This window comes from Phocoena sinus, chromosome 19, assembly GCF_008692025.1.
Source record: "Phocoena sinus isolate mPhoSin1 chromosome 19, mPhoSin1.pri, whole genome shotgun sequence".
Taxonomy (NCBI): domain Eukaryota; kingdom Metazoa; phylum Chordata; class Mammalia; order Artiodactyla; family Phocoenidae; genus Phocoena; species Phocoena sinus.
The window spans coordinates 5,577,810-5,601,846 of record NC_045781.1 but is presented as its reverse complement, the minus strand read 5'-3'; the positions used below and the strand labels follow the sequence as shown (position 1 = coordinate 5,601,846).

At 45.3% G+C, this 24,037-nt stretch overlaps 1 protein-coding gene across 1 annotated transcript; it reads left to right on the top strand.

Annotated features, from left to right (window-relative positions):
* The first annotated feature begins 11,487 nt into the window (after nt 1-11,487).
* On the top strand, nt 11,488-23,231 carry ZNF175 (zinc finger protein 175). Its single transcript, XM_032612679.1, has 5 exons — nt 11,488-11,611; nt 13,493-14,076; nt 16,913-17,039; nt 17,300-17,395; nt 20,958-23,231. Exons 2-5 carry the CDS (start codon nt 13,927-13,929, stop codon nt 22,784-22,786), a joined length of 2,202 nt encoding a protein of 733 aa, XP_032468570.1. The 5' UTR covers nt 11,488-11,611; nt 13,493-13,926; the 3' UTR covers nt 22,787-23,231.
* The last annotated feature ends 806 nt before the right edge of the window (nt 23,232-24,037 follow it).

The following is a 24,037-nucleotide window of genomic DNA, read 5'->3' as shown; positions in this document are numbered from 1 at the left end:
GTTTTCCATTCATATTTCCACATTTCTGAAATAAATATTCATGTCATTTGCTATTTTTATGATGGCTTGTTTTTCTTCTTGTTGATTTGTGAAAGTTCTGGTACATTCTAGTCAAAAAGCTCTTGTGGGCTTAAACGAAGGAAATAATTCCTCCCATTCTGTCATTTCTCAATTAAACTCAGTTTAATTAATCTCAGTTGTCCTCTATTTGATGTGAACCTTCATTTTGATGCAATCAAATCTATGTGTCTCTGGTCACAACACTGTGTATCCCTCCTAAAAGTATCCATGATCCTGGCTTTTACATTAACCATTTCCATGCTTTTTTTTTTTTTTTTTTTTCGGTACGTGGGCCTCTCGCTGTTGTGGCCTCTCCCGTTGCGGAGCACAGGCTCCGGACGCGCAGGCCCAGCGGCCATGGCTCGCCGGCCCAGCCGCTCCGCGGCATGTGGGATCTTCCCGGACCGGGGCACGAACCCGTGTCTCCTGCATCGGCAGGTGGACCCTCAACCACTGCGCCACCAGGGAAGCCCTCCATGCTTTCTTTATAGTTTTATCACCAATGTATCCCTAAAAATTATAGTTCAGGGGCTTCCCTGGTGGCGCAGTGGTTAAGAATCCGCCTGCCAACGCAGGGGACACGGATTCGAGCCCTGGTCTGGGAAGATCTCACATGCCGCGGAGCAACTAAGCTCGTGTGCCACAACTACTGAGCCTGGGCTCTAGAGCCTGCGAGCCACAACTACTGAGCCCACGTGCCACAACTACTGAGGCCTGCGCACCTAGAGCCCATGCCCTGCAACAAGAAAAGCCACCGAGATGAGAAGCCTACACAACACAACGAAGAGTAGCCCCCACTCGCCGCAGCTAGAGAAAGCCCACCTGCAGCAAAGAAGAACCAACGCAGCCAAAAATAAATAAAGAAATTTATTTAAAAAGTATAGCTCAGGGCTTCCCTGGTGGCGCAGTGGTTGAGAGTCCGCCTGCCGATGCAGGGGACACGGGTTCGTGCCCCGGTCCGGGAAGATCCCACATGCCGCGGAGCGGCTGGGCCTGTGAGCCATGGCCGCTGAGCCTGCGCGTCCGGAGCCTGTGCTCCGCAACGGGAGAGGCCACAACAGTGAGAGGCCCGCGTACTGCAAAAAAAAAAAAAAAAAAAGTATAGATCAGATAAACCTATTTTTGAACTTTTTATAAGTGCAATCATATTATATGTCATTGCCTGTGTCTTGCTTCATTTTTTTTTATTGTGATATAATTTACATATAATGAATATATATTTAGGTACATTTATAAATAATAGATTTATACACAAGTAAATTTTTAAAATAATCAATAGACTTTATTGTTTTAGAACAGTTTTAGGTTTACAGAAAAATTGAGCAGACAGTACAGAGAGTTCCCATATGCACCCTAACCCCCTCATATTCTTCCCTATTACTAACATCTTGCATTAGTGTAGTGCATTTGTTACAAATAATGAACCAATATTGACACATCATCGTCAACCAAAGTCCATAGTTCACAGTGAAGTTCTCTCTTTGTGTTACACAATGCTATGGGTTTTTTTTTTTGTGGTACGCGGGCCTCTCACTGTTGTGGCCTCTCCCGTTGCGGAGCACAGGCTCCGGACGCGCAGGCCCAGCGGCCATGGCTCACAGGCCCAGCCGCTCCGCGGCATGTGGGATCTTCCCGGACCGGGGCACGAACCCGTGTCCCCTGCATCGGCAGGCGGACTCTCAACCACTGCGCCACCAGGGAAGCCCAATGCTATGGGTTTTGACAAAAGCATAATGTCATGTATCCACCATTATAGTATCTTACATACATATTTTATCATATATGCATGATATACACTTATGTATGACATATAAATATATATGTAAATAATTTTTATTTAATGTATTTATGTCTAGTCCACAGGATTTTTGTTGTTTTTTTAAATTTTTTTTCTTTTTTTAAATTAATCTTTATTGGAGTATAGTTGCTTTACAATGTTGTGTTAGTTTCTGCTGTACAGCAAAGTGAATCAGTTGTATGTATACATACATTCAGTCATTTTTAGATTTCCTTCCCAGTTAGGTCACCAAAGAGCACTGAGTAGAGTTCCCTGTGTGATACAGTAGGTTCTCATTAGTTATCTATTTTATATATAGTAGTGTACGTATGTCAATTCCAATCTCCCAGTTCATCCCACCTCCCCCCCACCTTGGTAACCATAAGTTTGTTCTCTACATCTGTGACTCTATTTCTGCTTTGCACATAAGTTCATCTGTATCATTTTTCTAGATTCCACACATAAGCAATATCATACAATATTTGTTTTTCTCTTTCTGACTTATTTCACTGTGTACGGCACTCTCTAGGTCGATTCACATCTCTGCAAATGGCACTATTTCATTCCTTTTTACGGCTGAGTAATATTCCATTGTATATATGTACCACACCTTCTTTATCCTTTCCTCTGTCGATGGGCATTTAGGTTGCTTCCATGTCCTGGCTATTGTAAATAGTGCTGCAATGAACATCGGAGTCCATGCGTCCTTTTGAATTACGGTTTTCTCTGGGTATATGCCCAGGAGTGGGATTGCTGGGTCATATGGTAGCTCTATTTTTAGTTTTTTAAGGAACATCCATACTGTTCTCCATAGTGACTGCACCAATTTACATTCCCACCAACAGTGCCAGAGGGTTCTGTTTTCTCCACACTCTCTCCAGCATTTACTGTTTGTAGATTTTTTGATGATGGCCATTCTGACCGGTGTGAGGTGATACCTCATTGCAGTTTTGATTTGCATTTCTCTAATGATTAGTGATGTTGAGCATCCTTTCATGTGTCTGTCGGCCATCTGTACGTCTTCTTTGGAGAAATGTCTATTTAGGTCTTCTGCCCATTTTTTGATCGTGTTGTTTGTTTTTTTGATATTGAGCTGCATGAGCTCTTTGTATATTTTGGAGATTAATCCCTTGTGAGTTGCTTCATTTGCAAGTATTTTCTCCCATCCTGAGGGTTGTCTTTTCGTTTTGTTTATGGTTTCCTTTGCTTAGTACACAGGTTTTCGTGAGTTTTGATAAATGCATACATCCACCCCAATCAAGATGTAGAATATTTCCATCACTACTCAAATTTTCCTTACACTATGCCTCCCTGAGGCAGCCTTTACTGATTTCTATCGCCATAGCTTAGTTTTGGCCATATTGGAACTTCATAAAAACGGAACCGTAACTGTGTACTCTTTTATGTCTGGCTTCTTCGGATTCCTGCACGCTGTTGCTTCCTGCCTCAGTGGTTCATTCCATCTTATTCTGAGTAGTATCTCTGGGACAGGGAGTCCAGAATCTGCTGCTTCCCGTGTCTGCCCTCAAGTGCTGGAGAACTGACTCTGGAGCTCCTGCTTACCTCACATGATCCATTCTGCTCCTCTGGACCCAAGACCTGGGGCCTCTGGGGCAAACTCACATCAGCAGGCATGTCCCCTCTGGGCTTCTCTACTCTGGGTCTTTCTTGCTGACAGCTCCACTTTTCCCAGGAGCCCAAAGATAGGTGGGCATCTGAAGGCTCCAACCAGAGCCACAGGAGAGTGGGGCTGGGAAGTGAAGGAGGATTCTGTAGCCTCAGTGATGTGGCCTGACCCAGGGGCTCTGCAGAGACATGAAGAAGCCCTCGAAAGGCAGTGACCACATGGTCGCTCATCCACCATTCACTCTACATCAGTTTCTGGGGGCCCTTTGGGAAGGTCACTGTGCTAGCCACTGACAGTAGACAAAGCTCAGAAAAGTCGAACAGCATTAAAACAAACAAAAAAAGAGATTTGGACTACACTTAATGAAACTTAATCACAGCTCTGCCACCTTTTAACTGTGAGAATACGAAGCTATGACTTTAGCTGTAGTTTCCAAAATGTGTTGGAAGGTATTCATCACAGGTTTGAAAGTGGCATTCGATGAGGCTTGTGAAGCCCTGAGCACCTAGCTGGCACTTGGTAAACACTGTAACCTAAGTAATCCCCAATGTGGGGTTTCAAATAACCCATTCCAATAGGAAACCACCAGCAATCTGCCCAGTCAGTGACCCTTACCATGTCCACAGGGACCCAAGGAGAGGCCAACGTCGACCCACTCATTCATCCCCAAAGGACACTCACTGCCCAGGAAGCAATGCAGTCACCCTCGCAAACCTCCATCACTGACCCCCTAGGTCTCCCATCCACTGGTTCCCACATGCTGTGCTTAGCACCGCAATTACTGATTTCATATGTCCTCCATCAATTACTGTCCCCCTTGCGTGTGTTACAAGGTGAGCCTCAAAGCCCTCCAATCCCTGAAGCCCCTGCTCCCACTCAATCACTGCCTCCTACAGCCCCCCAAGAGGTGAATCCCTTCCCCTAATGTCCCGCAGCCCCAGGAATAGTTCTCGGGAGCCCGGGGGCAGACACAGGGAGCAGCGTATTCTGGACTGCCTGTTCCTGAGACAATCTGGACCCTCCTGCTGAGAGCAGACCACAGTGGGCAGATGCTTCCTTGTCCACAGGCCTTCTGTGTCATGGAGGAAACCACGGTCTGGCTGATGAAGTATGTGTTTGTTTTTGTTTTGTTTTGAAGTAATTAATTTGGCTGCGTCGGGTCTTAAGTTGCGGTACGCAGGCTTCTCTCTAGTCGCGTCTCGTGGGCTTAGCTGCCCCACGGCATGTGGGATCTTAACTTACCTGACTAGGGATCGAACCTGCATCCCCTGCATTGGAAGGCGAATTCTTAACCACTGGACCGCCAGGGAAGGCCCCAGAATGTGTTTGTTGGAACAGATCTGTTGGGGAGAGTGATGGGGAATCTGTGGGGTTGAGTATCAGGGGTATTTCCAGGGTGAGTGATTGGGGAGATTTACAGTGGGTGAGGGGGGGCGGTCTTTGAGGAGAGTATCTCTTCCAGGGCATTGGTGGGGAGAATGACCGGTGGGGACTGCGTAAGGTGAGTGATGGGAGGATCTTTTAACTGCGTGACAGGGAGTCTGTGGGGTGAGTGATGAAGTTCTGAGTGTTGGGGGCAAGTTTCTCTAATTTAAGTTGGATGTATGGTTCATGAAGTTTAACCCTCTCCTTTTGTTCTTCTGTATGTATGTATGTATATAAGTACTTTTGTAACCGTTAAACTCCAAGTGTAATTTTACTGTTGGGTTTGATATCATTGGTTCATGAGACTTGCTCATTTGAGGACAATGAAACATGCATATGAGAAGGGACCTAAGTTTGGAACCTTATAGGAGATGAACCTTGTCGAGCCCTTAGCACCTTCCTGGCACATGGTAAACAGTGAATAAAATAAAAATCAGCCAGTTGCAGAGTCAGGTAACAGGTACCGTGTTTAATTTTCACACAATCCTGTCAGCTATATATGACGTTCATTATTACACCCATTCTGTGGATGAGGAAACTGAAGCTGAGTGCTGTTACATAATGTGCCTTAAGGTCCAAAGGGAGGTATAGGGAATCGGTCCAACGTCCGCCTCCGTCTAAATTGCATACAATTGCCACTATCCCATCTGGTTCCCTACATGATCTAATTCCAGAAACACCATCTCCGTTTCCTGTTGCCTTCAGAGAGCTTAGGCTTTGGGGTGGCCATGTCTGGTGTGCCTACTCTGAGTTCCGGACATTTCACTGCCTATCCAGATTATTAGAAAAGGATGCTTTTCCAGTCTTTGCCCCGAGGCATGTGATGAAACCCATCTGTCAACTGCCGGCAAAGAAAGAACTATAATCCCATTTCAGGGATTGAAGCTTGCCATCTGCTCAGGGCTCAACTGTGCCTTTGGCGATGTTTCAGTAAACTAATGAGGAATGTGAGGACATTATCTCAAATTTTGGCGAGCTGCTGTGAAGCCATAAATTAAATTAAGTACAAGGCTGATGTTCTCACTATGAGACAGCAAGTTTCCTGTCTGGGTATTTGTTGGCTGAGCAATTCTTCTGGGAAGAGAATGAAAATTATTTTATTGATGGGGCTCTCTGTTCATCCCTTGTTGTATAAGACTAAGAACTTGGCATGTGTTTACATGTATAATTTGGTATTTAATATCAAGTATGTGGTTTTATTATCCACATTTTGTAACTGTACATTTCTTCCAGGTGTTCGATCCATCCCTGTCCAGAGAGTTTTAAAAATACAAATTCTAGTGTGAAAGCAAGCTATGGTTGTTAGAGAAAAATTTCAATGACAGAAAGTGAAAAAAAAAAAAAAGAATAGGATGTTTGTGAGGCTTACAAGTGGGTGGGCGAGAGGGTGCCTCCCCAAGAACTTAGTGGGCTACAGTTTTATAATCAAAGGAAAAGTGGGGAGGGGGAGAAGGCCACCTCCTTCCTCATTCTTTTTTTTTTTTTTTTTTTTTTAACGGTACGCGGGCCTCTCACTGTTGTGGCCTCTCCCGTTGCGGAGCACAGGCTCCGGACGCGCAGGCTCAGCGGCCATGGCTCACGGGCCCAGCCGCTCCGCGGCGTGTGGGATCCTCCCGGACCGGGGCACGAACCCGCGTCCCCTGCATCGGCAGGCGGAATCTCAACCACTGCGCCACCAGGGAAGCCCCCTTCCTCGTTCTTGAGCAGACGTCATGCTTTCATCATCAGCTCCGCCTCCAGGTTGGGCAGGGGAGGTTTTTTGTCCCTACATAGTCAAGGCAGGACTGTAAAAGTTATTTTAGGTCTCTGTACGATGAGTACCTTTCCATAAATCATTGTTTTTTTGTGTGCAGAGAGCATGCCCGAGGGGTCAATAACCTACTGAGCTCACTGAGCAGGATGTGGGTCTCATGCCACCATTGTTTTATTGTTTTGGGACGTGTCTCGAACTTCTGTGGCACGGTTTCGCTGCTAGGCAAGCCTGCTTGGTTTTGTGGTTAAGTAAACCTGCTTTCTTGAGAGATCATTAACTTACAGGGGTCTCCCATACTTTTTTCTTTACTTACAATACCCTAGTGAGATTAACTATTAATTACCTAATCTGTCCTTTATTCTGTCCCTGTTGGGACACTCCATTTAAAGGGAGGAGAAAGAAGGCTTCCCTGGTGGTGCAGTGATCGAGAGTCCGCCTGCCGATGCAGGGGACAAGGGTTCGTGCCGGGAAGATCCCACATGCCGCGGAGCGGCTGGGTCCGTGCGCCATGGCCGCTGAGCCTGCGCGTCCGGAGCCTGTGCTCCGCAACGGGAGAGGCCACAACAGTGAGAGGCCCGCGTACCGCAAAAAAAAAAAAAAAACGGAGGATAAAGAAGAAAAGTCAAGTTAAGAGGAAAATACAATTAGTCGGGACAATGCCAGCCCAGTTGGGCAGAATTTTCAGGAGGCTCTCCCATCATCAGAAGCATACCCTAGAAAAGTGGGCAGTAGTGGCCATAAAGTAAACAATGGGGCAGATTTCAGGAAATGGAGTGAGGATCTAAAGGAAAGGATCTGAAATGAACCTCCTCATTTATGGTAACACAGAAGCATTTCACGGTCATGGGAAGGATAGCCCTTAGAAGGGAATATCACACAAAATAACATTGAGAGAACTCAGGTCTACAAATTCATGATTGCACAAGAAAACACATTTCAGACTCAGGGAGAATGGCGATGCTTGGGAAATGAAACAAGAACGAAAAGTCTGGGACGAATCCTAAGACTGGTAAGAGGGTAACATTCCTTGAATAACATATTCTCACCCAGCTATTCTTCCATTCATTCAACTAATCCGCCCATCTATACATCCATCCACTTACCCATTTTTCCATCCATCCCATCACATCTGTATTTCCATATATCCATCCGTTCTTCTGTTCACTCTACCAGGTAAGGTTCAATTACGAAAATGGAAATCACTCTAAGTATTTAAGACAAAGGAAATTTAATCAATAAAATTGGTTACACAGTTGATAGAAGAGATGAAAAATTCAACACAGGACAATAAAGCAACCTTGAAATGAACAACAGCAGACCACCACCAGGACAAAGGGAAGGGGCAGTGTGACAGAGCCCAGGGATCTGGACACCCAGAAGAAGCTGGACCATGGCAGGTCTTCCCCTTTGGGAGCTGGAGGCTCAGAGGGGATGCAGCCACTGCCAGAGAGGTTGCACAGTGCAAAGAGAGGGGAAGAAATAAATACCTTGGATTTTACATTTTCCTCCTTGATTTTAATCTCCAGCATTTGACTCAGTCACTGACCCTAGTTGGAAGCCAGCTAATGAAGGTACCTGGAAAATGTAGCCTGCAGGGGTAAATCCCATTAGTACAGAGCAGTGTAGGTGAGGGACCGGGAAATGGTCTGAGAGCACACTAGCCAAGGACTGATCTGTACATCCACCCATCCTCTCCCATAGGTCCAGTTCAGAAGACCAGACATGAAACTGGACAGAGGATATTTCTGGCTGAGAAAAGTCAGCAAGTATGACCTGATACACAGAGGTAAGCTGTGGTGAGAGAGATGCCTGGGAGACAGAGACTCTGTCCCTCTGAGCTTCTGTGCCCTGCCTTTCACCATGTCCGGAGGAGAGAGAGTGGTTCAACCCACAATCCCAGCCATGCTCCTCTAGGACCCTCCAATTCTGTGGGAAATTGTAAGAGGAGGTTCTGGGCTAGGGCTGCAGAGACAGACAAGGCCACTCTCCCTTGGGATTTGGGGGCTCATATGTTAGATCATCTGAGGGAGGGGCCACTCACCTAGATCCAGGTGGATCCACAGGTGAGTATGAAGCTGGTCCCCATGAGGGTCCCCTGAAGCAGGGTCAAACCCAGAGGCTATAAAACACCTTTCTCTACAGACTTAAGAGTCATCTGAGCGAGAAGAGAGAATGAAGTTGAAGAAAGAGAACTGTGGAGATAAAGGGCCTTGGATTTTCAAGGTATGGAAAATAACCCTAAAAGGCAAGAGGAAAGGAGTGTGTATGGAAGTGTGGAGGGCAGAGGCGAAGAGAGGAAACCTTGGCAAGATTATAGGTAAATATAAATCCCAATTAAATATAGACATAAATATAATTGTGTTCGTGTGCATACGTGATGATACATACATTGTATCATCAAGCAGATCAGTAATCAAGCAGAAAGCATTTATTTGGGATCAAAGATTTGCAATTCAGGGCACACAGATTCAGGTAGCAACCCAAACAGCGCCCCACATGGGAGTAAAAGTCAGGAGTTTTTAAAGGCAAAAAAGGGAGATTTGCGCTACAAAGAATTTTTATTGGAGGGACTTCCCTGGTGGTGCAGTGGTTAAGAATCCGCCTGCCAACGCAGGGGACACGGCTTCGAGACCTGGTCTGGGAGGATCCCACGTGCCGCGCGGGGCGGCTGAGCTCGTACGCCACAACTACTGAAGCCCACGCGCCTGGAGCCCATGCTCCGCAACAAGGAGGGGTCACCGCAATGAGGTCCGCGCACTGCAATGAAGAGTGGCCCCCACTCGCCGCAACTGGAGAAAGCCCATGCACAGCAATGAAGACCCAACGCAGTCAAAAATAATAAATTAATTATTTTTTAAAAAAGAATTTTCATTGGAGTTGGAGGCAGAATCTAGTCTTAGATGAACATGGTTGAGTGCTAAGGCTATAACTAGAGGGTGGAAAAAGTTCGTTGCAGTGACAAGTCACAGGTGTTCTTGCAGTATTCTTGAAATATCTGTGGTTTGATCCAGTTCAAAAGTTCATGGTTCCACCTGGTGGGGACGTGCATAAGGTCCACCCCCTTAATGGCCTCCTGGATCCATTTTAAAAACCCTTGACATAAATGACTCCATTTAATTTCACATTTCACAACATCATATATAATCTCAGAGTTGGGAATGCCAGAGTGATAAGCAAAGAGCTATAAGGTCATAGGCTTTAAAGCTTAAAGACGTAAATTCAACTATATAAAATGAGATTTGGATAGCAAATCCAAGCTAAATGAAACCAAAAGACAATGACAAACGAGGAGAATATATTCATGGTCATGTTATAGACTAACGACTGTATTTCCTAATATAGAAAAAACTTGTCCAGGGGCTTCCCTGGTGGCGCAGTGGTTGAGAATCTGCCTGCCAACGCAGGGGACACGGATTCGAGCCCTGGTCTGGGAAGATCCCACATGCCGCGGAGCAACTAGGCCCGTGAGCCACAACTACTGAGCCTGCGCGTTTGGAGGCTGTGCTCCGCAACAAGAGAGGCCGCGAGAGTGAGAGGCCCGCGCACCGCGATGAAGAGTGGCCCCCGCTCGCCGCAACTAGAGAAAGCCCTGGCACGGAAACGAAGATCCAACACAGCCAAAAATAAATAAATAAATTTTAAAAAAAGGACTTGTCCAAATCCTTAAGAAAAGAAATATAGGCTAATAATGATGGAAACAGATATGAATAGTCACTTCATTGAATGGCTGAACAGATTAGAATGGAAAATATTAATCATCACGAAACCTATTCAAAAATGCTCACCTTCGGGCTTCCCTGGTGGCACAGTGGTTGAGAGTCTGCCTGCCGATGCTGGGGACGCGGGTTCGTGCCCCGGTCTGGGAGGATCCCACGTACCGCGGAGCGGCTGAGCCTGCGCGTCCGGAGCCTGTGCTCCGCAACAGTGAGAGGCCCGCGTACCGCGGGAAAAAAAAAAAAAAAAAAAATGCTCACCTTCATGCCTAAAAAGAGAAATTCTAGTTAAAACTATGATGGGGTACATTTTTCATTGTTAAGAATGAAGAGATCAAAATCAGTGCTAATGCAACCTGCTGTTGGGGTTGCAGTGAAGCAGAGACTCTCATCACATTGCAGGGGACAGTGATGCAAATTGGCACAATTTCCTGGAGAGCCATTTGGCCATATCGATCAACACTAGTAACGCATGTGCCCTCTGAGGAATTCAGATTCATACAGACATTTTAGCAGACAGGCATACCTTGGAGATAGTTCAGGTTCAGTTCCAGACCACCACAATAAAGCAAAATAAAGTGAGTCACACAATTTTTTTCTTTTTTGGTTTCCCAGTGCATATATAAAAGTTATGTTTACACTGTATAATCTGGTAAGTGTGCGATAGCATTATGTCTAAAATAAAAGGACACTTTAATGGCTCTCAACACTAAGGAAATTTCGAAGTTTTTAGTTCTCTGTCAAGCTCAGCACTTCTGGGCTCCCAACATGTCTCCTCTCCGGGCAGAGTTGTGCGAGGGACGAAGGGGCTGGATACCTGGATTCTGAGCGTGGGGCTTTAAATCAGTACAGAGAAAGGGTATTTTTCAGAACACGCTATGCTGTTTTCTCCTAGAACTATATATACACAAGTATTTAATTGGTCCCTTTCCAACGCGGGACAACTCCAAGACTTTTTAGGAAGGTTGCCCAATGTTTTCCCTGCCTGTACGGAATGGAAGTTCTTTGAAAATGGCGGCCTCCTTATCATAATCCTTATGGGCGCGGCCATGTCGTCCTCCTGACACAGTCCCCGAAAGAAAATGAACCGCGGAGTAGAGAGACGACGTGACACGCCATGATAACTATTAGCAGGCAGTGGCTTCAAAGGTTCTAGTGAGCATGCGCACAGTTCAAGTCCTGACCGGAATCCTAAACGGCAAACGGCCCAGAGCGGCCATTTCGCTTCTGCCGTGAACCGCCTGCGGGATGCTGAGGTGATGTGGAGTATTAGCGATGCGTAATCTGTGGGGTCAATGAGGGGAGATCGGCTTGGCGTGAGTGATGTGGGCGTTTGGGGGCCGAGTGATGGGGGCCCGCGGGATGAGTGATGCCGGGTGTGAGGAGTGAGTGGTGGGGATCCATGGGGTGAGCGATGGGGTTCTTAGTGGAGGCGGCTATGGGGTAAGTGGGGTTTTCTAAGTTGAATTCTTGGCTCGCTGATTTTCACTCTTTCTCTGCCTAATTTCTGTATGTATGTAAGTACTTTTGTAACTTGAATTCCAAGTGTACTTTAATGCCGATTTTATATTGTTGGGCTGGGAATCTTTCTCATATGAGGACAGTGAACGTGTCTCTCAAGAGGGCCTTGGTATGGTACCGGGAGCCATTTGGGGAAGTGATCCACAGCTTGGGGGGGCTGTAGGAGGCAGTGGTTGATTGGGAGCAGGGGCTTCAGGGATCGGAGGGCTTTGAGGCTCACATTATAACACACGCAAGGGGGACAGTGATTGAGGGAGGACCTATGAAATAGTAAAGTGGGGTGCTAAGGGTAGCATATGGGAACCAGTGGATGGGAGACCTAGGGGGCCAGTGATGGACGTTTGCAAGGGTGACTGCATTGCTTTTTGGGCAGTGGGTGTTGGGGTCCTTTGTGAATGGTTGAGTAGGTCCGTGTTGGTCTCCTCGGGTCCCTGTGGACATGGTAAGGGTCAGTGATTGGCTGTTGAGCAGATCAATGATAGTTTCCTACTGGGGTGCATTATTTGGAACCCTAGGTTGGCGGTTATTTGGGGGGTCCTGTGGAAATCACACTCCCTTTGGAAACACTTACTGGCAGTCAGGGCAGTAATGATTTCAGAAGCCTGGCCGTGGGGTGACTGGGAGGCATTTCATGACCTTCTTTGGTCTACTCATTGGGGATTTCTAGAGGTCAGTGTGGTCAACGACTATATTTTGGTTGGGGCGGGGAGGGAGAAATGGAGAGGCAAGAAATGGTAAGTGATTGGGAGTCCTGGTGCATGTCTGCAGGTTTTCCAGGTGAAGGTGGAGTTCCATATATTGAATTTGAGGGGTTTTTTGGTCAGAAAATGCTGAGCTGTCTATATTGTGGATGGGCACTGAAGAGGCCAGAATGTCGGATTAGGCACTCCAGATATAGACAGCTTGAAGCCTCAGCTCTCTGAAGGCAACAGGAAAATGTAAATGGAATTTCTGGAAATTGACCACGTAGAGGACCACATGGGATAGTGGCGATTGTGTACACTTTAAAGTGAGGCGGACCCGGGACGCATTCCCTGTTCTTTCTGTAAGGTCGGATCTTAACAAACGGCACCGCGAAACGGAGGAAAGCTTCAAGGCAGCTTTATTAGGGAGCGCGCCCGGGCGAGGTTCACTGGTCCGAGAGAAAGGGGCCAGAGAAGTCGCACCCGGGCGAGGGTTGGGCAAGATTTTGTAGGGGAAGAAGGGAAAGGGGTGTGGTGAATCTGGGAGGGCGCAGGGTATTCCTTATTTGGTGGTCTTTTCGGGTATCCTGGGGGACCGTTAGTCCCGCTCCTCGAAAGGCGGGAAGGCTGGGCTGGGTTCAAAGTCCCCAGGGCACTTTCTGGAACTGGGTGGTCCGGAGAATTTCGGTCTCATGCAACCTGTGAATCTGACTGTGTTCCCCTGCCTCGGGCCAGTTGGCCTTACACTTTCCTTTGCACACTGAGCGACCTTAAGGCAAATTATGTAACAGCACTGTTTCCTCATCCACAAAATGGGTATGATAATGATCATAATATTTAGCTGACAGGGTTGCATGAAAATTAAACAAGGTACCTGACACCTGACTCTGCAACTTCCTGATTTTTTTTTTTTCCGTGTTTCCCATTTGCCAGGCAGGTGCTGAGGGCTTTGACAAGCCTCATCTCACGGAAGCTCCCCGATGCCTATGATAAATACCTTCCTTCTCATTTTGGAAACTGCAACTAAAGTACTATCTTCGTCTTCTCACGGTTAAAAGGTGTCAGAGCTGCAATGAAAGCTTCCTTAGGTTTAGCCCAAACCTCTTCATCTTTTCTCATTTTTTACCCCAGTAGCTAGACTTTTCTGAGTCTTGTCTACCCTCATCTTGAACACAGTGACTTTCACCTAATGGCCTTCAGAAATTCACGTGGAGTGAATATTAGAGAAGAACTGTGTGGTTGTTGCCTTTCCCGGATTTCTGGTGTCCCCGCAGAGCCCCTGGGTCAGGCCACATCACTGAGGCTGCAGGATCTCCCTTCACAGCTCCAGCCTGACTCTTCCCAGCAGCTCTGACTGGAGCCTTCTGATGGCCACCCAGCTCCAGGCTCCTGAAAAGAGTGGAGCTGTCAGCAAAAGAGACCAAGAATTGAAGCCCAGAAAGGACATGCTTGCTGATGTGAATTTACCGCAGAGGCCCCAGGTCTTCGGTTCAGAAGAGCGGGACGGATCATGTGAGGTAAGCAGGAGCCCCACGGGGACAGTTCTCCAGAACCTGAGGGCAGACACAGGAAGCAGCATTTGGACTCCCTGTGTCTGAGACAATCTGGATTCTCCTGTGTAGAGCAGGAGAATGGGCATTGTGTGTTACAGAGGAAACTGAACTGGCTGATTAAGGAGGATGGTGTAGTAGAAGAGGGCTGTCCCTGGGGCAAAGGAAGAAGAAAAAGTACATCCAGCCACAGGCGGGGAAATGCTGATTCCTTCCTTCTCAGCACAGGCGAAGATCCTGCATCTTCCATCCGCTGCTGGGTCTTCACTGTCTCAGCTGGTCCCCACCTGACTCCTCACCGGAGACTGGCTGGTTTCCCCTTTGTCCTTGTAGTTTATAGTCATTGGATACTAGAGCAAGAACTGGCTTTTAAGGACCATGTTGTTTTTCCTACTTTATTAGGTGAATAAAAGTGCCAGAGAATAATGTTTCCAAATTGCCCACAGATATTAATATTTGGTATTTTGGAATGAGAAAGCAGGGTTCTTCAGTATACTCAAGATTTCCTGAAATTCCAAGTTATTCTGTGTATTTCATGACACTTTATTTGCATGTTTTTAAAATAGTAATGACCCACTCCGAAGACCTCATTTTAACTTTGTTACCTCTTTAAATACCTTGTTTCTCCAAATACAGGCACAATTCTGAGGTCCTGGGGGTGGGGACTTAAGCATACAAATTTCGGGTGGGGACACACAATTCAGCCCACAGCAGTGACACTGTTGTAGAAAAATGTCTTTCATTTCGTACTAAAGTTGGCTGAATTCTTAAGAGCATTTGCACGTTCAGTTACATGTTAAGATACATGATACATTATTAGCCTTGTTCCTTTTTTAACATTGAAAATATTTTGTTTGCTTGCCTTGATCCTGCTTTTGCTCGCTGAGATTTTCGAGCAGTTTCTCCGTTCACATTAGCACGTTCTCCAACAACATTCACATCATCTTGGCTTTGCAGCCTTCCCTCTACTCTGGCCAATACTGTGGTGTTAGTTTTTTTTGGTTCTTTTTTTGTTTTTGTTTTTAAATAACTGCTAATTTAATCCAAAGAGATGTGTCATTGTTGCTTTAATTTGTATTTTTTTTACAAGCAGGATTTTTTTTTCCCGAAGTTTTATTGGTCAATGATTTTTCTTTTGTGATTTACTTTTCTTGTCCTTTGACAATTACATTTTAGTTTGTCTTAGCCTCTGGACTTTCAAAGATGTATTATATATTAATAACCCATTTTTCTTTGCATATCTGTGTAAATTTCTTTTGCCACTGTTTCCCTTGGAAGTAGTTCTTGGTTTTATTTGCACATGGTTTGTTTTGCTGGGCTGGTAAATAAAACAGCTGTCGCCACTGTCTTTTCTTCTGAAATCCACCTCCTTAGAGGCAATCAGTTTTTACCCTTTTAACTAAATGTTTTGGTACTTACTTCCTAATCCTTTAATGACACCCTAATATAGCTCCGTCTCAGATTCCCAGGTTTATGTTTGGCCCTCTGTCACACAGCACTCACATGCATGCTTTTCATGCTTACCTTTCCAAGAGGTGGGTTAAATTTTGATTAGCTCAGTATTCCCTGAAATCAATTTACTTCTCCTGTGTGTCTCTCTCTACATAGAACACCACTTCTGACACTTACTGGTCATGTGCAGGGATTTTTCCCACCCCAAGCAATTCTCTGTGACACCAGCTGGGTGTCCTACAATTCAGTTCAATTCTGATACTGTCTACCTGGAGACAGTGTCAGATCCCACACGTTGTTAAGGGCTCAGTTCTTCAAGACTCCCCCCACTCCCTTTCAAATGCCAAGGGCACGTCCACCTGTGCTTCTGACCTATCGGCTGTAAGTCAGAGGTTCTCACAACTCCCTCCTTGGGTTCAATTAATTTACTAGGGCGGCTCACACAACTCAGGAAACCAGTTTACTCGCTAGATTACCAGTTTATTACAAAGGATAATTAAAGGACACAAATCAACAGCCAGATAAAGAGATACATAGGACGAGGTCTGGAACGAAGGAGCCAGTTTGTCACGTGGCCCAGCAGTGAGGCCAGGTAAGAATCAGTGGGATTAGAGATGTGTGCAGTGTGGCCAATATTCAATTAATAAGTCACTCAGTTTCTTACACACAATTAGTACACAACACAGGTTAGTCAAAAAAGGGAGAAAAGGGGTGGGGAGTAAGGAGTCACTTGGCCCAGTGCTCTCATTATAAGGAGTCTGTCAGTAGGATGTAATGGTTACACCCCGGGGGACCTTGTCTCGCTCAGTTGCTCCTTCTGTTCCCGTAAAGTCGTTCCTTATCTACCCTTAGTTTATCACTCTTGAGACGCTCCCAGCCCCAGCCCTACGCCAGACATTTCACAACAACTAACGCGGAAGTTCACACTGGCCACTGTGACTCCATTTTGCACTACTTAACATAGCTTAAATCCTATGAATTTCACACAGAGGAGTAGGAATCATAACACAAAAGTCGTCACATCACTGGAAAGCCATATATATCATGGCGAAAAAAATCATTAAAAACACACCCTTGGGGCTCCCCTGGTGGCGCAGTGGTTGAGAGTCCGCCTGCCGATGCAGGGGACGCGGGTTCGTGCCCCGATCTGGGAGGATCCCATGTGCCGTGGAGCGGCTGGGACCGTGAGCCATGGCCGCTGGGCCTGCACATCCGGAGCCTGTGCTCCGCAACGGGAGAGGCCACAACGGTGAGAGGCCCGCGTACCGCAAAAAAACCCCACACCCTTGTATGTAAGTGCCTGTTCACCAATGATGACTAATTCTCATTGAGCTTGGGTATGTTGTTACAGGGCTCCGTGTCATTTGAGGACGTGACCATAGACTTCAGCAGGGAAGAGTGGCAGCAACTGGACCCTGCCCAGAGACGCCTGTACCAGGATGTGATGCTGGAGATCTACAGCCACCTCTTCTCAGTGGGTGAGCACATCTGACCTGGGACTCTTGGACGGGCCTCCTTGAGATGTCTTTCCTTCTTGTGGCGTGCAATGGGACATCTGAAGAATGTAGTCAGTGTGCCCTTGGCTTATCCTAAACTGTTCATTCCTTTTGGGCCTCTTTGAGTGTTACTTTGTTCCTAGTGAAAGGTGCTGAGTTTCCTGATGTGCCCATAAAGCTTCACTGAATGGCCTCTAAAGCCCAAGACCACGTCCGAATGCAATATCCTTTCTTATTCACAGGGTATCACATTCCCAACCCGGAGATCATCTTCAGGATGGAAAAGAGAAAGGAGCAATGGGTGAGGGAGGCTGAACTCCCACGTCAGAGGCATCACGGTGAGTGACTATCGGGTCGTGAAGATCTGAGGGGCCGTTATTCAACCTACCACACTTATCCATTCCCCCAGTGGTGGACACAGGTCACCTCCTACTCCTAGTTTCTAAGGCTAATGCTGCCAAACGTTATTTTGTAAATGTCCCGTAGGGGCCAACATAAGAATTTCTGAGGTGAATAGTCAGGGGTGGGACTGCCTGATCACTGGATATGCCCACACTGAATTAGCTAAGTAAACCATGGGGCTCTTCAGGTGGGCTTCACCATCCACACTGTCATGTGGGGATGCACAAGGACTTGCATTTGTACACCTTGCTTGCCAGCATTTAGTATTTACCAAATTTCTCATTTGTGGCCTACGTTATGATAGAGCTGTTTCATGTTTTAATTTCCTTTTTCTAGTAACAGAGCGTCTCACCATTATGTTACCTGACAGGGTATTCCATCTGGATGTTGTTTTTCTGTCATCTTGTTTTATCCCTTTGTGGAGTTTCCTGAAAGCCTTTTTTTTTCCTTTTCATTTGCTCCCTGAATTCATCAATTTTTTTCCTGTGCTGGATCTTTCTTCTTTACCCCTAACTGCGATGCCTCCAGCTTGGGCCTCTGTACTTCCCTCTGGTCATCATAGAGGAATTACTTTAAATTCCTTAAATCCCTTTAAAGGGCCCTTCTATTCTCAACACTTAGGCCTACACATTTTTTTCTGATGATCCCTTTATCAACCCCTCCAGGCCCCGTGCCTAAACTGTGTTCTCTTATTTAGCTACATGGTGGACAGTTCCCATGGGATGACTCACTTCCTTATTTTGGGGAGCTCAGAAACTGGAATCATTACACAAATCAGAAATTCTTCTCACCTTATACATTTTTTTAGATTCTTCTGTTTCTTGGCTCTTCCATCTCAGTCTTCTCATTTTCTTATTTTAGAAATTCTATCACTTTTTTCTTTTTTTTTTTTTTGGCCACGCCACTCGGCTTGTGGGATCTTAGTTGCCTTACCAGGGATCGAACCTGCACCCTCGTTAGTGAAAGTGCAGAGTCCTAACCACTGGACTGCCAGGGAATTTCCCCCATTTTTTTTTTTTTAAAGGTATTTTTAAAAATTTGTTTTTATTTTTGGCTGCAGTGGGTCTTTGTTGCTGTGTGTGGGCTTTCTCTAGTTGCAGCGAGCAGGGGCTACTCTTCGTTGCGGTGGCTTCTCCTGTTGTAGAGCATGGGCCCTAGGCACCCGAGCTTCAGGAGTTGTGGCTTGTGGGCTCTGGAGCGCAGGCTCAGTAGTTGTGGCGCATGGGCTTAGTTGTTCCGCGGCATGTGGGATCCTCCCAGATCGGGGCACAAACCCGTGTCCCCTGCATCGGCAGGTGGACTCTCAACCACTGCGCCACCAGGGAAGCCCCATTATTTCTTTCTGAAAGTACAATTTAATTCACCCTTTTCGTTAATTCCACGGGCATCACCATAAACCAGCTCCCTATTTTCTCATGCTTGGGTTATTTTGTTCCTAATGGGATTTGTGGATGCCTGGCCATCGTGAGTCTGGTCAAGATGCCATTGACAGATTTTATTACCCCAAAGATTGGTATTTTGTTTCTTTCTTCTCAGGTTTTAATAAAAAGAAATATATATATATACACACACACACACACACACACAGACAGACACACACACACACACACACACAGACACACCAAAAGTGATTATAAAGAGCATTCTCATTTTTTACAAATAGTGATAGATGACTGAGGTTTGGGGACAGGACAAGGGTCTGGGATACAGTTTATCCAAGTGACGGAAAGAGAAAAGAAACAAGACGTGATGGTCTTATCTAACGAATAGGATGATCGGTGACTCCCATTCTTAGGAAAAAATGGCATATTAAGTAGCATAAAGCTGAAAGTGATAACAAAGAGACCAAGGACCAGTATAGTTTCCAGAATAATTTCCCTCCTATAAAACACTTCTAAAAGGCGGGTCAGCAGGAAGCTTTACGTTTTGTACTCATTCGGGTGTTGAAGTTTTTCTCTTGTCATTGCAGTACCGTCTTTTATGATGTTGCTCTGTGGGACTGAATGCACTGCACCCAAAGCCAGGTTCTACTAGGCAGAAAAGGGGTGGAGGGTATTGAGAAGCTGTGATGTATTACCCTGGCCAGAAGTGGTGCATAATGTTGTGTGCACATTCCATCAGCAAAAACAGTGTCTGTCACACCTCATTGCAAGAGAAATTGTGAGCCGTTACGTGGCTTGGCTGCCCTGTACCTGGCCACAGTTAACCTCTGTGGAAGAAGGGTGAAACAGATTCTAGGGGACAGCTGGCTTGTCCAGTCTTCCAGTGTACCCTTCTTAGGATATGCATATTCCTAAGTTCAAGAAAACAAACCTCAATTTCATGGAGAGTTGCAAGTTTGGGTATAGGTATTCTTTCAGTGCTTGGCTATGTTAGGATTGATACTTCAATAGTATTTCAGTGGAATATCTAGGGCTGATGGATTTTGTGTTGTTTCTCACGAGTGGGAGGAAGCTGGGAGATTAGTTACAATTTAGATCTGAAAGCTAATGAAGACCCATACAGATGGTCCCTGACTTATGACGGATTGACTTATGAATTTCTCAGTAATGTTGCAAAAGCCATACATGTTCAGTAGAAACCATACTTTGAATTGTGAGTTTCGATCTTTTCCCAGGATAGCGATATGCAGTACCTTACTCTTCTAATGCTGCACAGCAGCTCCCAGTCAGCCACGCGATCACGAGGGGAAACGACCAGTACACTTACAACCTTTCTGTACCCAGATAACCACTGCTCTTAACTTTCAGTATAGTATTCAAGAAATTGCATGAGATATTCAACACTTTATTATAAAACAGGCCTTGTGTTAGATGGTTTTGCCCAACTGTAGGCTAACGTTTAAGTGTTCTGACCACATTTAAAATAGATTGGGCTAAACTACGATGTTCAGTAGGTTAGGTGTATTCAATGCATTTTCAACTTATGATATTTTCAACTTCTGATGGATTTATCAGGACACAACCCCACTGTAAGTCGAAGAGGCTCTGTACTGAGCCCCCTCCTTCAACCTTTGGCTATCCACAGATGCTGCCCTATGACACACTTGCCTCTTTTATCCTGTAGTCATCCCACTAGGTCTGGGTATCAAGACTGCCTACATGAGTGGAGCCAAGACTGCCTACATGAGTGGAGCCAGTTTGCCCTCGTTCAAATCTAACTTTCCCCAAGGCTGAGCAAAGTGTTTTTGGCTAATTAGTTCTTCATGTGGAAAACCAGGATAATAAGTAGTTAGCTCCTGGGGTTGCTGTGAGGATTAAATGAGCTTATGTGTATATCACATAGAACACTGCCTGGCGAACGCTAAGTGCTATACAGATAAGTGCTTGACGTATAATAAGGGCTGTGCAACTGTTTTCTCTCATAATCACCATGAGCACCACCACTGGTATATGACTCAGCAGTTTCCCTGTGCACAATCTCATCAGCCCCATGTGACGACTCTTCTATCCTTTGCTAACTGTTCACTGTATCTGTTTCATCTTTTTCTCCTTCTAGAAGGGGAGTCTGGGCTTGAAACCCCACAATGGGAAATTTCTGAAAGAGCTTCATTTCACCATGAGACGTTGGATGGAGTCACAAGAGATGGCTCATGGTGTTCCGTTTTAGAAAAGCTGTGGGAAGAAGCTGACCAAACAAAGAGAAATCAGAAAAATCAAAGTAAACCTTCACATCAGGGGGCTTTCCTCAACAAGAAAAAAGTGAACACAGAGAGGGACTGTAACTATAAGGACCCTGGAAAAATCATCTGTGCGAGGCCCCACCTTGTTTCCTCACAAAAGAGACCTCATAAACGTTGCTCTCATGCAAAAAGGTTGAAACCTAATCTAGAAGTAAATCGTCAAAATCAAAGCAACACCACAGAACACCTTGATGAGATGGTTGAATCTGGTCAGCTATTCACCCATAGCTCTTCCAGTTCCAGCTGCAAAAATACTCATACAGGAGAGAACTTCTGTGACGGTAATTCATGTACAAAAGGCTTCGGCCATAAACAGTCATTCACACAACATCAAGTTCACACTCAGGAAAAACCAGAGAAGTGCACTGAGTGTGGGAGGGACTTTACCCAGAAGTCACACCTCCTTGAACAACAGAGATTCCATAGTGTAGAAAACCTCCTGGAATGTGGTAAATGTGGGAGAGCCTTCACCCCACAACCAAAACTCGGTGTATATGTGACAGATCATACAGGTAACATACCGTATATATGTAAGGAATGTGGAAAAGTCTTTGTTCGGAGGCCAGAACTGGTTACACACCAGAAAACTCACACTAGAAAGAAGCCCCATAAATGCCATGAATGTGGAAAAGCCTTTTTCCAGATGTTATCTCTCTTCAGACATCAAAAAACTCATACTAGAGAAAAACTCTATGAATGCAGTGAATGTGGGAAGGGCTTCTCCCAGAATTCAACCCTCAGTATACATCAGAAAATTCATACCGGCGAGCGACAGTACGTATGCAGTGAATGTGGGAAGGCCTTCACCCAGAAGTCAACACTCAGCTTGCACCAGAGGATCCATTCAGGGGATAAGTCTTATGTGTGTATTGAATGTGGCCAGGCCTTTATCCAGAAGGCACACCTGATTGTACATCAGAGAAGTCACACGGGAGAGAAACCTTATCAGTGCCACAACTGTGGAAAATCCTTCATTTCCAAGTCACAACTTGATATACATCATAGAATCCATACTGGGGAGAAACCTTATGAATGTAGTGACTGTGGGAAAACCTTCACCCAAAAGTCACACCTCAACATACACCAGAAAATTCACACTGGAGAAAGACACCACGTGTGCAGTGAATGTGGGAAGGCCTTCAACCAGAAGTCAATACTCAGCATGCATCAGCGAATTCACACCGGAGAGAAGCCTTACAAATGCAGTGACTGTGGGAAAGCCTTTACTTCCAAGTCACAATTCAGAGAGCATCAGCGGATCCACACTGGAGAGAAACCCTATGTATGCACTGCATGTGGGAAGGCTTTCAATGGTAGGTCAAATTTCCATAAACATCAGATGACTCACAATAGAGAGAGAACTTTTGCCTGTTACAAGTGTGGACACACCTTCACCCAGAAATCAGAGCTGATTACACATCAGAGAACTCATATAGGAGAGAAACCTTACGAATGCTGTGACTGTGGGAAGTCCTTCAGTAGGAAACCACAACTCAAAGTGCATCAACGAATCCACACGGGAGAGAGACCTTACATGTGTTCCAAGTGTGGGAAGAGCTTCAACAACAGATCAAATTTTAATAAACACCAAACAACTCATACCAGAGACAAATCTTCAGTTCCTAATATGCATATACATAAATGAAATAAACTCTGAATTTCTTGAAGAAAAAAATCTTATGAGTCAGATTTAATCATATATTATAGAATTCATGCTTCACAAAAACTCTAGGGATGCACTGCGTGTCACCAAGTTACACATTTTATGTGAAGGAAATTACTCAGGAAAGAACTTCTGAGTGGAAATGTCCATATTTGTACTAGCCTCTTTAAGTTATAAAATTCACTTGGGGAAGAAACCCTGACTAATGCATTGAGAAGTTTCTGTAGAGTATGGTATAAGACAGAATCTTTAGGTCAGCATATTTATTTATATACACACATACACATACCCTCAATTCTGTAGTGTCTGCTATAGAATTCACTGCAGAACAGGAGGTGTCAATAGATTATATATTTTTAAAAAGAACCTAATATATACACAGATGAATGTACATTTTTGGTAAATGTATAAATGTGATTCTAGTCTTCACAGCGTCATTTTTCTCTTCTTTCATGATTAGTTCAGCTCTACCCTCCTCTTTCCACCTCCACCATCTATGGTGAAACTTTTACTCTATGGACTCTTATCATATTTTTATACACGCTCCTAAACCATTTAAGCCAAGAGTCAGCAAACTGGCCATCAGCCAAATCTGGTTGGCCACCTGTGTTTTTTAAGTAAAGTTTTATTGGAACACAGCCATGTTCATTTGTTTATGTATTGTCTGTGGCTGCTTTTGCGCCAGTGGCAGAGCTGAGTAGTCATGGCAAAGGCCGTATGGCCTGCAAGCTGAAAGTATTTACTCTCCGGCCCTTACAGAAGAAGTCTGCCAACACTTGTTATCCACACACACTCATTAGCATAAACCTATATAGGTACTCTTCCCTTTGTTTTATAAATATCAGACCATATCATATACACATGTGCACTTGTTCTTTTCACGCTACAATACAGCTGTTCAGTGACTACATTAGTATTCTGTCAGTATGTGGACATGCTGTAATTTATTCAACCAACCTCACATTTTTTATTACTCATTCTTTCCCCCACCTTTTTTGCTACAAGAAAGCAGAACAGCATTATCTGTAAATGGACAGGCCCAGAAGTCAGGTTTCTGTACTTGCTTCTACGTCAATCAGGCAAGATATTTAACTCATCTGTCCTGGTTTTCAAAAGCAAGACGACAACAGTGCTACCCCACGAGTCCTTGTGAGAAATAAATGGGTGAATAAGCCTTAACTTTAACTGTGTGGAGAGAACCAGACCTTGGTGAATTTGAGTAGGGCCCTGTGT

Bases quoted from the DNA above. Each gene is read 5' to 3' on its own strand.
- ZNF175 (XM_032612679.1), top strand. From the start codon at position 13,927: ATGGCCACCCAGCTCCAGGCTCCTGAAAAGAGTGGAGCTGTCAGCAAA. The intron at 14,077-16,912 runs GTAAGCAGGAGC...ATGTTGTTACAG, and splicing joins AGCGGGACGGATCATGTGAG to GGCTCCGTGTCATTTGAGGA. The intron at 17,396-20,957 runs GTGAGTGACTAT...TTCTCCTTCTAG, and splicing joins CCCACGTCAGAGGCATCACG to AAGGGGAGTCTGGGCTTGAA.